We start from the raw sequence: 13,880 nt of genomic DNA, 5'->3' as shown, positions 1-13,880 counted from the left end.
TAATCCCAGCACTTTGGGAGGCCAAGGTGAGCGACTGCCTGAGCTCAGAAGTTCGAGACCAGCCTGGGCAACAGTGAAACCCTGGTCTCTACTAAAAATACAAAAATTAGCTGGGCTTGGTGGTACATGCCTGTAATACCAGTTACTCAGGGGGCTAAGGCAGGAGAATTGCTTGAACCCAGGAGGTGGAGGTTGCAGTGAGCCGAGATAGCGCCACTGCACTCCAGCCTGGGTGACAGAGTAAGACTCCGTCTAAAAAAAAAAAGAAAATATTTCTTAGGACAAATTTTAGAAAAGAGATAGTTTAGAGAATATAGTTTTAGAAATAGCTTGTCACTTTGCTAGTCATTTAATACTAGAAAATAGCAAAATCATAGGACTATCAATAAAATTAATATGAAATGTTCTATAAATAGTAAATCTATAGAATTACTGAAACTTTATGTCAAATTTAATTTTCAGGCATAAGTATGAATTTCTGCACAACAGAACAACTCCAGATATAAGAATAACAGTTCCTCCAAAGAAGATCGGCATTCTATTAGACTATGAAAATTCAAAGTTGTCATTTTTCAATGTGGACCTTTCTCAGCATCTATACACATTTAGTTGTCAGCTTCACGAATTTGTGCATCCCTGTTTTTCTTTGGAAAACCCTGGGTGTCTAAAGGTACATAATGGCATTTCAATGCCAAAACATGTCACTTTCTATTAGAACATTCTGATGTCGTTTCCTGTCTTCCATGCCTACCCCTCTCGCAGCCACTCACGCCTTAGCTGGCTGAACCTGGCATTTAAGCACCATGTGCCCAGCACAATTTATGGCTGATGTTATTATCTGGCGGAATGGTGTGCTGGCGCTCATTTCACCCAACCTGGATCTAGTCCTGTGTGCTGCTAAGATAGTCATTACCAGGCCCAGCTGTAAAATAAAGGCTCAGACTAAATGAACTCAAAAGCCTTTAAAGTTGTCAAACTGTAGTTGTGTATATGCAAAATATGAGTTTCCAAGACCTAGAGAGCTTGGAAGACAAGGAGGGTAGTCTTAATGGCTCCAGCAACCCCAGTACACTCATGCATTTCATGAGTCAGCCAAGAATACACTTGAGAAGGCAAGAGGCTGTCTGTAGAAAACTAGGGAAGCTGTGTGCCCTTCTCAACGTCTTCTACCCTCATTTTCCCAATAGTGAGCAGCATTATGGTGAGGTCCCTTCCACTATGTACTCTTTATAACACCCTGTTCCACTCCTACACAGTATGCACCACTCTCTAATTTTGAAATTAGCTCTATAATGCCCAGTTCCACGAAGGCAGGGACAGTGCCTGTTTTGTTAATTGCTAGAGTCCCAAGGGCTAACACATAACAGCTGTTACCAAGTATTTGTTGAATAAATGAGTATCTTCTTCAGCCGCTGCTCTTTGGCCTCTCACTGCTCTCCATGTGAAGGATGGCAAGGCTCTTTCAAAACTATAGCAAAGGACCTATGGCCAAGAAATGGGAAAAAACCTAGAATGGAGGCAGCGTGAAAGAACAGAAGGGCATCTGTGGCATATTAGCAAATGCACAACAATTTTTTAAAAGAAATTAACAGCCCACCAGAGGGCAAAGCTGAGCACGGGAAGGAAGACTGATCTCTAGCTAGGCAGCTTTCAGGCATCCTGCCTCACTGCCCCCAGGCCATTCTGTGAGCTCAATGCCCAACTCCATCAGCTACATTCCTGGTTCTCCCGTTCAAGTTTCCAGTTGCCACTTAAGCTCTGCACACATAGCATTTTCAAAGCTTGTGAGTGAAGCTGCATAATAATTCCATTCGTGAAGCAATTACAATTCAGTATCACATCCCACGGATGCCTCTAAACCCAGATATGCCCTAATCTCATCATTTAAGGTTTTGTGTTTAAAAAAAAGGCCACTTTGATGTTTTCTGGTGAAACCCTGTCTCTACTAAAAATACAAAAAATTAGCCAGGCGTGGTGGTGGGTGCCTGTAATCCCAGCTACTCAGGAGGCTGAGGTAAGATAATTGCTTGAACCCGGGGGGTAGAGGCTGCAGTGAGCCGAGATTGTGCCATTGCACTCCAGCCTTGGCAACAAGAGCGCAACTCTGTCTCAAAAACAAACAAAAAAACCTCTGATGTTTTCCAGCACATGCAAAGCCTGACAAACTGAAAGACTCTCATCTTCTACTAAACTCTGGCTACTGGTATAAATGGCAGCTCAGATTCCTGAATTAACAATTCACACTGACAATTTAATAACTCATTATACACACACATACCTAGCCTGCCAAGCTGGACTGTCTACTCTGAAACAAGGGACAGCAGATGTAAGCACAGAAATGGTTCCAGTTATAAACAAACAAAAGATACATATATGTATATTAAAAAATGTTCTCAGCTACTGAAATAGAAACTACCAAGTAAGAAACAGGATATCACAGAGAAGGCAAGTTTGAATTCAGGGTTCTAATAGGCTTTATGGAATACTACACATGTTAATATGAACACGGATAAATGGATTAAAAACTCGACACCTGTAAAGTTTTAATTAAATTTTTATTTGACCAAGAAAAAACTGTCTAGAATTGTCTGACATTTACACCAAATGTCAGACAAATCCACTTAAAGCAGATTAGCAACTTCAAGCATCACAATTATTCAGCATAAAGAGCCTTTGTTGAAACATCTTTCTCATTTATTTAGAAGAAAAACATCTAGAACAGAACCAAACAAAACTTTTGTGTTTTTGTAAAAAAATTCCAATTCCTTAAACTACTATAAACAATCTACTGAAACTGTATTCAACAAGGGACAGGATTTACCTCAAGGCCATGTTCACCTGCAACATGCTGATAAGTCTGTTAAAAAACAAAGCAAAAAAAGAGTTTTTAAAAATTAGACCACTGTAGCCACAATCCCTAACATTGGACAGTTAAAACAAAAGATATCAAAATCTGTCCTTTTCTTAGCTTTACCTGTATCACTTTATAACTCCTGAGAAAGTCAATTCACATAAGCTGTGGCCTCCCCACCTTAACAAAGGGGAAAAAGAATATGTAAAACCATCACAGAATCTTGGTGTAAACTAACATGGGTTTAGTAACACAGAGTGCAGTATTAAGAATTTAAGGCACGCTTATAAGTCAGAATTGGAAAGTTGGTTTGAGACTTGCAAACTAAAATGACACTGGTTTCTGATAAAATTAAACGACTTTTATTTAGAAAAGTGTGTTTAATAAATTACTTCCTGCTGGTTCAAATGACACACAATCATTTGTATACAATCCACTAAGATATTTCTGAAGTGTATACTTGGTCAAAAGTAAAAAGCAGAGCAAATGCATGGGCAGTGGGGCCTTTTTCTTAATACTTCTCATCCTCCAAAATCTGTTAAAATCATCATCTTCCACAACTCATACACTGGAAGCTGTCCACAGCACAATTCACTGTGATGTGGCATTCTGTAAATAAGACTATATTGGTCTTGATGCAAGCAGGTTCAGCTACCACACTGCACTATAAGAAAAGTCCTCTCCTCAACTTACCAAGACAACTTCTCCAATTTCTAGTCACCCTCCTATGAATTAGTAGAACAAGATTCTCACATGTTCACTATGTCTTTCTCCAGTTTTCTCATCTATAAATGTACTATTCCTATTTTCTATAGAAAGACAATGGAAAGCGTATACTTGCTGTTGGTAGATAAGTAGGCCTTGAGTTTATTTTGCAAACAAGACCTGTTCTATCTACCTTTTCATTTAGGAGGCTAAAAGCAGAGTCAGCTTGATTTCAAGGACTCTATTTTCTTAGTCTCCAGAAGAACAGAACCAAATCCAGCTTTTAAAACACTCTCCTTTACCATGTCAAGATACTCAAATAAAGATCATTTATAACTTCCAGCTATAGGAGATTAACTGTACATATGCTTGTTTCACTGTAACCAATGGTTAATTAATCTAAATGCAAGAGAAGTGTTTGTTATTTGGAAAGAAGACCCCAGCGGGTCAGCATCTTTTCTGTCATCCGGAAGTCCCCTGGAAGGAGTAGGACTATGACCTGGGCACAACAACTGCCCCTAAGTTAGTACTTATTTTACAGTTGCTACTGAACAGGTGGTAGTTCTTGTCAAGTATATCATGTCTGACTATTTCATTGTTTGTTTTCTGCTATCACCAGTTCCAGAAAAAAAAAAAAAAGCCCAAATTGATTGCTTTTTCATTTTGCCAGAATGTGACAGAATCATGGTTTTTAGCTCTATTTTCACCTTACTCAAATCCTGGAGGAATTAAACTATCATTTATTTGAAACATTACAAATTAGCCTCCAGCTGATTCAAACAACATGTAGTCACTCAGACATAGCCAATAAAAATGTTTTGGTAGTATGAACTTGGATTCTAATCTTGCTGTCTCTCCTACTCTCATTCCTAAGTCTAAATGTTAGGTCTCTTGCTTGAAAGGAATTTAAGAGATGCCCTTAAATTCAAACAGACTGGATTGCAGAAAGGAATATAATCCATTCACTGGGAAAATACACAACCAACAAAACTGAGATTTCCCAACTGTGCACTATAACAATGCAGAAACACAGTTTTAGAGATGGCTTTACTGAGTATATACATTGCTCTTTGTAGACTCATCTATTATTCTGCCACCCAGAAAGATTCTTACCCTCCTACTTCCTTCCTACTAAATGAATGTTTAAATTAAACATTCATGGCCGGGCGCAGTGGCTCAAGCCTGTAATCCCAGCACTTTGGGAGGCCGAGGCGGGAGGATCAAGAGGTCAGGAGATCGAGACCATCTTGGCTAACACGGTGAAACCCCGTCTCTACTAAAAATACAAAAAATTAGCCGGGCGTGGTGGCGGCGCCTGTGGTCCCAGCTACTCGGGAGGCTGAGGCAGGAGAACGGCGGGAACCCGGGAGGCGGAGCTTGCAGTGAGCTGAGATCCGGCCACTGCACTCCAGCCTGGGCGACAGAGCGAGACTCCGTCTCAAAAAAAAAAAAAAAAAATTAAACATTCATTTAATTTAAAGGTGATAGGGCCAGGGAGAGGGAAGGAAAAAACAAGAAGCACTATCCAAAAGTAAGAACAGTACTCTGGAGAAAGGTAAAAGATACTCAACACTGTTTTTTGTACCATTTACAATTTATAAACCAGCCACAGAGTCCTAGGCACCCAGAATGGACCTCCCCTTCCTTGTCTACCTAATGCCTGTATAGCCTCTTGAAAACACTGCCTTATTCCTCCCCATCCCAGGAGAGGTTAAGTGCCATACTCACCTCTTTTAGATTACTTAAGTAGCTATACTGCAATCATTGACTTGTGTCTGCTCCACTTGACTATAAGCAAATTGAAGGCAGGGTTTGTGCCTTCATAATCTCTGAATGATCTGAAGATGGAAATAACTGCTTTGCGCTTTCAGGGAGCTCATATACCTGCAAAGAGAAAAGAGACATCAAATTATCTTCCAAATCAAAGGAAAAGTCTCTTTATTAGAAAGCAAAGCAGCTTTCAAATTTGTATGTGCTTGGGGAGTAGAAGGAAACATTAAAATACGAACCTGCCAGGCACAGTGGCTCATGCCTGTAATCCCAACACTTTGGGGGGCCAAGACGGGCAGATCACCTGAGGTCAAGAGTTCAAGACCAGCCTAGCCAACATGATGAAATCTCGTCTCTACTAAAAATACAGTAATTAGCCGGGCATGGTGGTGGGCGCATATGATCCCAGCTACTCAGGAAGCTGAGGCAGGAGAATCGCTTGAACCAGGGAGGCGGAGATTGTAGTGAGCCGAGATGGCCGCCATTGCATTCCAGCCTGGGCAACAAGTGTGAAAACTCCGTCTAAAAAAAAAAAAAACCCCAAAATATCAACCTTTCTTCTGTCCCAGTACATCTTAAAGATCTGATACACAGTCCCATTACTAACAGTGCTCCATGGTGACTTCTAATCTAGGAAGAGTGGGAGGGGGCACAGAATGATCTGGGGATGGGAAAGATGTATGTGGTTTAGAATGCTCTTCCCATCATTGCAAGAGACCTTTGACACATTTAATATTTATTATAGTTAGACTATCCTTATGAGAGCCCAAAGATCTTCAACATGTATATTTTAAATGTACTGAATCATAAATTTGGTTCATATGCCCTGGAGGCTGGTGAGTGAAAGCTGCCCCCGTGACTACTGAGGAAGCTTAACTGTCAATCCTATATTTATAGCACAACATGAGTATTTGGCTTTCTGCTAGTTTCAGGATCTAAGACTTTATGGAATAAATCATATGCTATAAAATTAATGTCAAATTAGGGATTTAGAAAGATCAAAGGTGATTCCTTTTCAAATGTCAAGTATCTTTAAAAGTCAATTTTAAAAGTGATACAAAGCAACAAAGTATTATAGTTAGTACCTAACAACAGCCCCTCTCCCCCAAACAACTTTGGCCAAATTTATATATTAATCTGTAGGGTGGAAATCAGATAAACAAACCCCTTGTTACTGAAATTTCATCCTTTTCTTATAAAGTGATCGATGGCTAGAATTTTCAAACAGTGGGATCCTATGCTCCATTATTTTAAATCAGAAATAAAGGGATCATTCTATAGTTCATTATTGGAAATGTTTCTCTGAATGTGTAGAGCACCAGTGAACAAATAACTTTGACGCACACACATATAGGTACATGCAAAAGAAAGAAATACATGTTCCTAGCCCTTCAAAGAACCTCAAGCCAGCTTCCCAAAAATAACCACATATAACTAACTACCAAGGATTTCTACATAAGGTATTTTAAACAGCATTTACCTATTTTTTTTTTTTTTTTTTTGAGACGGAGTCTTGCTCTGTGGCCCAGGCTGGAGTGCAATGGCCGGATCTCAGCTCACTGCAAGCTCCGCCTCCCGGGTTTACGCCATTCTCCTGACTCAGCCTCCCGAGTAGCTGGAACTACAGGCACCCGCCACCTCGCCCAGCTAGTTTTTTGTATTTTTTAGTAGAGACAGGGTTTCACCGTGTTAGCCAGGATGGTCTTGATCTCCTGACCTCGTGATCCGCCCGTCTCAGCCTCCCAAAGTGCTGGGATTACAGGCTTGAGCCACCGTGCCCGGCTACCTATTTATTATAAACTCAGTAGTGGGTATGTTTCTGTACAGTTATCCATCGAAAACTCATCTAAGTTCTGGAAGAGGGAGAAAAGGGAGATGGAATATAGAGGCTGTCACATGCTACTGGCTACTGGCAGGGGAAGTTAAGCAAGAGATAACTGGCCAAGAGAGTGAGAAGAAAAACTGCCTGTGGCTTGTCCATGTCCAAATCTACTAAATTGGTAGTCTTTTCTTCTTAGCCCTTGATTCTCTAGCAGCTGGTCTGAACCACTGTCTGAAACCATTAAAAAAAAAAAAAAAAAAAGTAATGGGATAAAAAGAATACAAAATGGCTGAGTGCGGTTTTGTAGAGACGGGGTTTTGCCCTGTTGCCCAGGCTGGTCTCAAACTCCTGAGCGCAAGCGATCCATCCACCTCGTCCTCCCAAAGTGATGAGATTACAGGTGTGAACCACCACATCTGGCTGAGAAAATTTTAAATCTCAAGTTATATATGTGTATTTTTGTAGAGAAGTATCCTAGCTGATTAATAATAAACTTTCCAAGCATAGAAAAATATTACAGGCCAGGCGCAGTGGCTGATGCCTGTAATTCCAACACTTCAGGAGGTCAAGGTGGGAGGATGGCTTGAGCTCAGGAGTTTGAGACCAGTCTGAGCAACACACAGAGACCCTGTCTCTACAAAATATATATATTTTTTAATTAGCCAGGGTGGTAGCACACACTTGTGGCCCTAGCTACTCAGGAGGCTGAGGTGGAGGAGCTCTTGAGCTCAGGAGGTCAAGGCTGCCAGTGAGCTGTGATCGCATCACTGCACTCCAGCCTGGATGACAGTGAGGTCTTGTCTCAAAAAAACAACAAAAGAATTAAAAATGGACAACTGTTTGTGTTCTCTGTGCCTGGAATTATACAGCTACTGGAAATACAAGCTACTGTGCTTGTTGTTGCATTTTTAAGGTGATACTTCTGCTCATGTCACAATCACAACAGCAATCATTCCTCTACATAATCTAAAATTTCTTTGAAATATCTTTTTTTTTTTTTTTTTTTTTTTTTTTTTTTTTTTTTTTTTTTGAGACGGAGTCTTGCTCTGTCGCCCGGGCTGGAGTGCAGTGGCCGGATCTCAGCTCACTGCAAGCTCCGCCTCCCGGGTTTACGCCATTCTCCTGCCTCAGCCTCCCGAGTAGCTGGGACTACAGACGCCCGCCACCTCGCCCGGCTAATTTTTTGTATTTTTCAGTAGAGACGGGGTTTCACTGTGTTAGCCAGGATGGTCTCGATCTCCTGACCTCGTGATCCGCCCGTCTCGGCCTCCCAAAGTGCTGGGATTACAGGCTTGAGCCACCGCGCCCGCCTTTTTTTTTTTTTTTTTTTGAGACGGAGTCTCGCTCTGTCGCCGGGCTGGAGAGCAGTGGCCGGATCTCAGCTCACTGCAAGCTCCGCCTCCCGGGTTTACGCCATTCTCCTGCCTCAGCCTCCCGAGTAGCTGGGACTACAGGCGCCCGCCACCTCGCCCGGCTAGTTTTTTTTTTTTTTTGTATTTTTTAGTAGAGACGGGGTTTCACAGTGTTAGCCAGGATGGTCTCGATCTCCTGCCTCGTGATCCGCCCGTCTCGGCCTCCCAAAGTGCTGGGATTACAGGTTTGAGCCACCGCGCCCGGCCTGAAATATCTTAAAAGTCGGTCTCTGTGGGGGTTTCTGAAAACCCTTCTCGGGGTTAGTGAAGTCAAAACTATTTTCATATGAACAAAAGCTCTTTGGAGTCCTCAATAACTGTTTAGTGGCTCTTGAGACCAACAAGTTTGAAAACTGTTTATATAGGAGCCGGGCACGGTGGCTCACACCTGTAATCCCAGCACTTTAGGAGGCCAAGGTGGGAAGATCACCTGAGGTCAGGAGTTCGAGACCAGCCTGGCCAATATGGAGGGACCCCCGTATCTACCAAAAATGCAAAAATCAGCCGGGCATGGTGGCACACACCTGTAATCCCAGCTACTCAGGAGAGTGAGGCAGGAAAATCGCTTGAACCCAGGAGAGAGAGGCTATTCATGGCTTCCCCACAATGAACATCTGGTTGAATGAGTTCCCCAGTACTTAAGACACCCCCTATGTGAAGTGAACAGTTTTTCACTATTTGCTAATGTATGGTTTTCTGGGCCTCAGGCTCACTTATTTTCTTCACAGGCTTGCCACTTTCCTACAACACATTTCCATTTCAATAACATGAGAGAGATGAGTGCAATAATGCACAAGACACTTAAGCCACACAAGCACCAAATGTAAGATTACTTAAAATAGCTGAGGGTTGACTGCAGTGCACGCTACAGAATCAGTTTTCTAGGGTGAGCACATAGCGTGTTCAGTGAACCCTAGGCCGCTCTGTGTAAATGTGTGTAACAGGTAATGAAAGTTCCTTCTTCACATATTGTTACTATACATCTATTGCTAAAAGTGAAATGACAGAAGCGACGTGACAGACTCATCTCCATCTATAAAGTATGAAAGATGTAGATGACTGACACAGTTCTAACGCTGATTTAGCCTTTCATGGATTTATACTGTATGTAGACGTACATTCACCCTCTTCACTCCTCCTTGCAACTCCCCATCCACTTCGTAAAAAAAGACCAATTGTCTAGCAATGCAAAGAAAAAGTATGGTGTAGAACAAATAATTCCGGGCTGAAAATGAAGAAATCGCGCTTTCACTCTCGGCTCTGTTATTAACAAGTTGTATAACTTTCGGCCTATCTCCCCTCATCACGCTTCAGTATAAGCTAAAAGGAGGGAGATGACCAAGATGGCTTTACTCACTTCTGACACCAAACGACTGCCAGCAGATTCAGGAAGCTTAAGAATTACCAACTCTGTGTGTGTGTTCTAAAATTAATGCAACAGGTGCTGCTGCCTCCAACAGGCGTCACCGATTCAGAAGGTTTGGGTTCGCGCAGGCCCTTATGGGACACAGGATAGCACCACCTATGTGAAAACTGCAAACTTTGTCTGGTGAGTGCATATTTCTCCTTTCCGCATTTATACTTACCTCAGCTCCGTCGGCTACCAAGCTCGTTCTTCAAATGAGGTGGAGAAACGTAAGCGCAATGAATGAGGCCCAGATTGCTGGTGGCGCTGAACCCCCAAAAGATACACACCGCGACAGATGCAACGACCCCTCACCTCTACCCCCATTCCCTGCTGCATCCTCTGAAACCTGATACGCCTGCCTGCCTACCAGGACGCTGTTGTCACCAGCTCCGCTGGGTGGCCAGAAACCGGACTTAACTCCACGGTACTACTCCTCCAATGTCCCACCTTCCTAGTAAATCCACTCTCCTTCCGGCGGAAAAGCCCTTCTAGTTTCCTGGGCGTGAGAGGAAGTCCCGCCCCACGCACCAGCGGGCTATAACTGAATGCGCCCGAGGAGCTTCGCGCAGGCTCAGAATCGATCGCTCGGCTGGTTGACGTTAACCAGGAGGAGAGTCGCTTTAGACCAGGGGAAGGCATGCACAGGATCCGGTTGTTGCTGGGTCCGAGGGCGGCAGGGAGTGGAGAGAGCGCCGGGAGTCGCTCAGCGGGGTCTGGGAGAACGGCTTGCAGATTCACATGTCCTCCGCCCGCGGATGTCCTCCGGGGAATTGAGGCTTCCTTCCTCAGCGGCCGTTGTTTCTCTCTTTGCTCCCGCTGCCCCTTGTTGTATTTGGTTTCCTACTATTTATGTAGCATCATTGCTTGCGGTTATGATGGCCACCACTTTCTTGAGCATTCACTGTACAAGCATCTCGCAGCAGGCGCTCATAAGCATCTGGCGATTCTTGGCCACTGCTGGAAGCCCAACCATTCTTTGGAAGGAATTTGACAGCCTACATAACAATCCTGTACTCTAATATCCACATGGTACTCTTGGGGCTAGGAAGATGAAATTGCCGTTATATTAGTTTTCTGAAGCCGCCATAACAAAGTACCACACACTGGATAGCTTAAAACAACAGATATATTTTCTCGTTTTCTGGAGTCTGGAAGTCAGAAATCAAGATGTCAGTGGGGCCTTGCTTCTTCTGAGGCTCTGGATAGAATCCTTCCTGCCTATTCCTAGCTTCTGGTGGGAGCCAGCAATCATTGGTGTTCTTTGGCTTGTAGCTGCATTAATCCATTCTCTTCCTCTTTTATCAAATGGTGTACTCCCTGTGTGTCTCTGTCTCTGTGTCTTTTATAAGGAAACCAGTCCTATTAGGTAAAAGGCTCACCTTACTCCAGTATGACCTGATCATGATTTATCACATCTGCAATGACACCCTTTCCAAATAAGATCACATTTCGAGGTTCCAGGAAGGACATGAATTTTGGGGGTGACACTAACCAACCCAGTACAGCTATCAAAGTTCTTAAGAAGTAAACAAACGAAGAGTTGATAAATAAATGTAGTACAAGTGGATTCAAACTTAGTTCAGTTTTATCTGAGTGTTCATAGACATTCGGGGTATCCTTTTAAAAGATGGGTAGGGGCCGGGCGTGGTGGCTCACGCCTGTAGTCCCAGTACTTTGGGAGGCTGAGGTGGGCGGATCAGTTGAGGTCAGGAGTTTGAGACCAGCCTGGCCAACATGGCGAGGCCTTGCCTCTACTAAAAATACAAAAATTAGCCGGGCATGGCAACAGGTGCCTGTAGTCCCAGCTACTTGGGAGGCTGAGGCAAGAGAATCGCTTGAACCTGGGAGGCTGCAGTGAGCCGAGATCACGCCATTGCACTTTAGCCTGAACAACAGAGCGAGACTTCGTCTCTAAATAAATAAATAAATAAATAAAACATGGTGGGTAAGACTTGAATGTGCCATCATAGACTGTCAGAGACAACATTCTGGGCGAAAGAAACATCACAGACAAGGAAGCACGGGTTGAACTGTAAAATAAATTAGGTTAAAGCGGGAAAGACCTTCATTGCATGCTGAAGAGTTTGGAGCCTTTTCTTTATATAAAATTAGGAGCAAATCAACGTGTTTCAGCAACTTAGTTGTGCTTTGAAGATTCATTTACCAGTTTGGGCCAAGCCTGCTTTGCATTTCTTACTCCAGTTTAAGAAGTCTTAAATCCTATGATCTGAGCGTAACGTGCTGTTTTCACCGTAGTGTCTCTGCCCATCCTGTCTCCTCTGCCTGGAATGCTGCCCTGGGGCTACATCATATTCACTTCTCCTTTTTTTTTTTTTTTTTTTCCTTGTCCTGGAAATTGTATTATAGCATGGCAAGGAGTTGAGTGGGGAGAGAAGGTTCTTCAACTCATTTGATGGCATTAGTATCCCCGTAATACCAAGACTGATAAAAAACACGAGAAGAGAAAACTACATGCCAAACTCAACGTAGATACAAAGCTCTAAAATAAAGTTCTATCGGGAACAAGAAAAGGCGTATCTCAGAAATGATTTAACATTAGGAAATCTGTTACTATAATCATTGTATTAATAGTTGAGAGGTTTAAAGCCACATGATTATCTCAATAACATTATTTTTTGAAAAATTCAATAGCTACTTTGACTTAAGAGAAAAATCTTTAAGCAAATGGGGAATGAATAGCAACTTGATAAAGGACACTTATCAGAAATCTATGGTAACCATCATACTAAATAATACAACAGAAGCATTCCCATTACTGTTAGGGAAAATGAGAATACTCACTTTTACTGCTAATGTTCAACATGGTGCTGGATTTTCTAGCCAATACAGTAAAACAAGCAAAAGGCAAAAACATTAGGAAAGGAAGAAATGAAAATAGTATTTTCAGAAAATGTAATTTTCTTTCTAGAAAATAGGATGTAAGGACAACCTACTAGATGGTGCAGCAAGGTGGCTAAATAGATTAAAGTCATAACTTACATTTTTTGTATATACCAGTAATAAAATAGAAAAAAGGGAACCCACCCAAAGGGGCCAAATGAAGTACCTATGAGTACACTGAACAAAAGATGTATGAGACTTATGGGAAAATATGAAATATCATTGAAAAATATTAAAGACTTAAGTAAATGGGTATTTCATGTTTCAGGATGGGAAATTTTAGTATTCTAAAGATATTAGTCTATTGCAAATTAATAAAAATTTGATGTAGTGCCTACAAAATATTAATATTATACTAATAGGATCTTTCCAAATAACTCTATTTGGTCAAAGTGTATTATTATTTTGACACACTATTAGGTTTCATTATTTATTTGGAATGTTTATTTAGAATGAGTAATATTGGTATGTAGGAGGTTTTTGTACTATATTAATCAGCTGTTGAGGCTTAAAGTTATACTAGATTTCTTAAATTTATTTTTATTTCGTATTTGTCTATGGTCTGAAATAATTTAAGTAACTTTAGAATGAACTGCTCTTTGAAGGATGCAGAACTCAGTTATGAAATTATTATATAGTATTATATGGTGTGTTTTAAACAATGTAATCTACTCTCTATGATAATTGGACTATTCAACTTTTCTACATTTTGTGGGATCAATTACGATTATTTATATAGTGTTTTAAAGTCATTAATCACAAGTGGGTTTTGGATTTTGTGAAATACTTTTTCTGCATCTATAGTTATGATTATGGGATTTTTCTTCTTTAGCTTGTTGATGGGTTACATTTTTTTTGTTTGTTTGTTTGTTTTTTGAGACGGAGTCTCGCTCTGTCTCCCAGGCTGGAGTGCAGTGGCCAGATCTCAGCTCACTGCAAGCTCCGCCTCCCGGGTTTAGGCCATTCTCCTGCCTCAGCCTCCCAAGTAGCTGGGACTACAGGCGCCCGCCA

General features: G+C 41.8%; 1 protein-coding gene, 1 long non-coding RNA gene and 1 other non-coding gene across 6 annotated transcripts in view; 1 reads left to right on the top strand and 2 right to left on the bottom strand.

The window, feature by feature from the left end:
- Nucleotides 1–1,411, top strand: part of FSD2 (fibronectin type III and SPRY domain containing 2) — a 63,794-nt gene extending 62,383 nt beyond the window's left edge. For both annotated transcript variants that reach the window (XM_033189141.1, XM_033189140.1), the window contains exon 13: nt 463–1,411. In XM_033189141.1, coding sequence (XP_033045032.1) covers nt 463–715 — 253 coding nt within the window. In that variant the 3' untranslated portion in view covers nt 716–1,411. The remainder of the gene's footprint in view (nt 1–462) is intronic.
- Nucleotides 1,412–2,536: 1,125 nt separating this feature from the next.
- Nucleotides 2,537–10,454, bottom strand: LOC117070266. Of its 3 annotated transcripts, XR_004431850.1 has the most exons (5): nt 10,147–10,454; nt 5,285–5,440; nt 2,975–3,031; nt 2,822–2,857; nt 2,537–2,713 (listed from the first exon to the last, which is right to left on the bottom strand). It is a non-coding gene; the product is annotated as an uncharacterized LOC117070266 (long non-coding RNA). The 3 variants fall into 3 exon arrangements; XR_004431848.1 differs by having other exon boundaries at nt 2,537–2,857; XR_004431849.1 differs by lacking the exon at nt 2,975–3,031 and having other exon boundaries at nt 2,537–2,857.
- Nucleotides 3,690–3,816, bottom strand: LOC117071891. The gene has a single exon (XR_004432617.1).
- Nucleotides 10,455–13,880: the final 3,426 nt, after the last annotated feature.

Source organism: Trachypithecus francoisi, unplaced genomic scaffold (assembly GCF_009764315.1).
Source record: "Trachypithecus francoisi isolate TF-2019V2 unplaced genomic scaffold, Tfra_2.0 Lachesis_group3, whole genome shotgun sequence".
In the NCBI taxonomy this organism is placed as follows: Eukaryota; Metazoa; Chordata; class Mammalia; order Primates; family Cercopithecidae; genus Trachypithecus; species Trachypithecus francoisi.
This window is presented reverse-complemented; position numbering and strand designations above follow the sequence as displayed.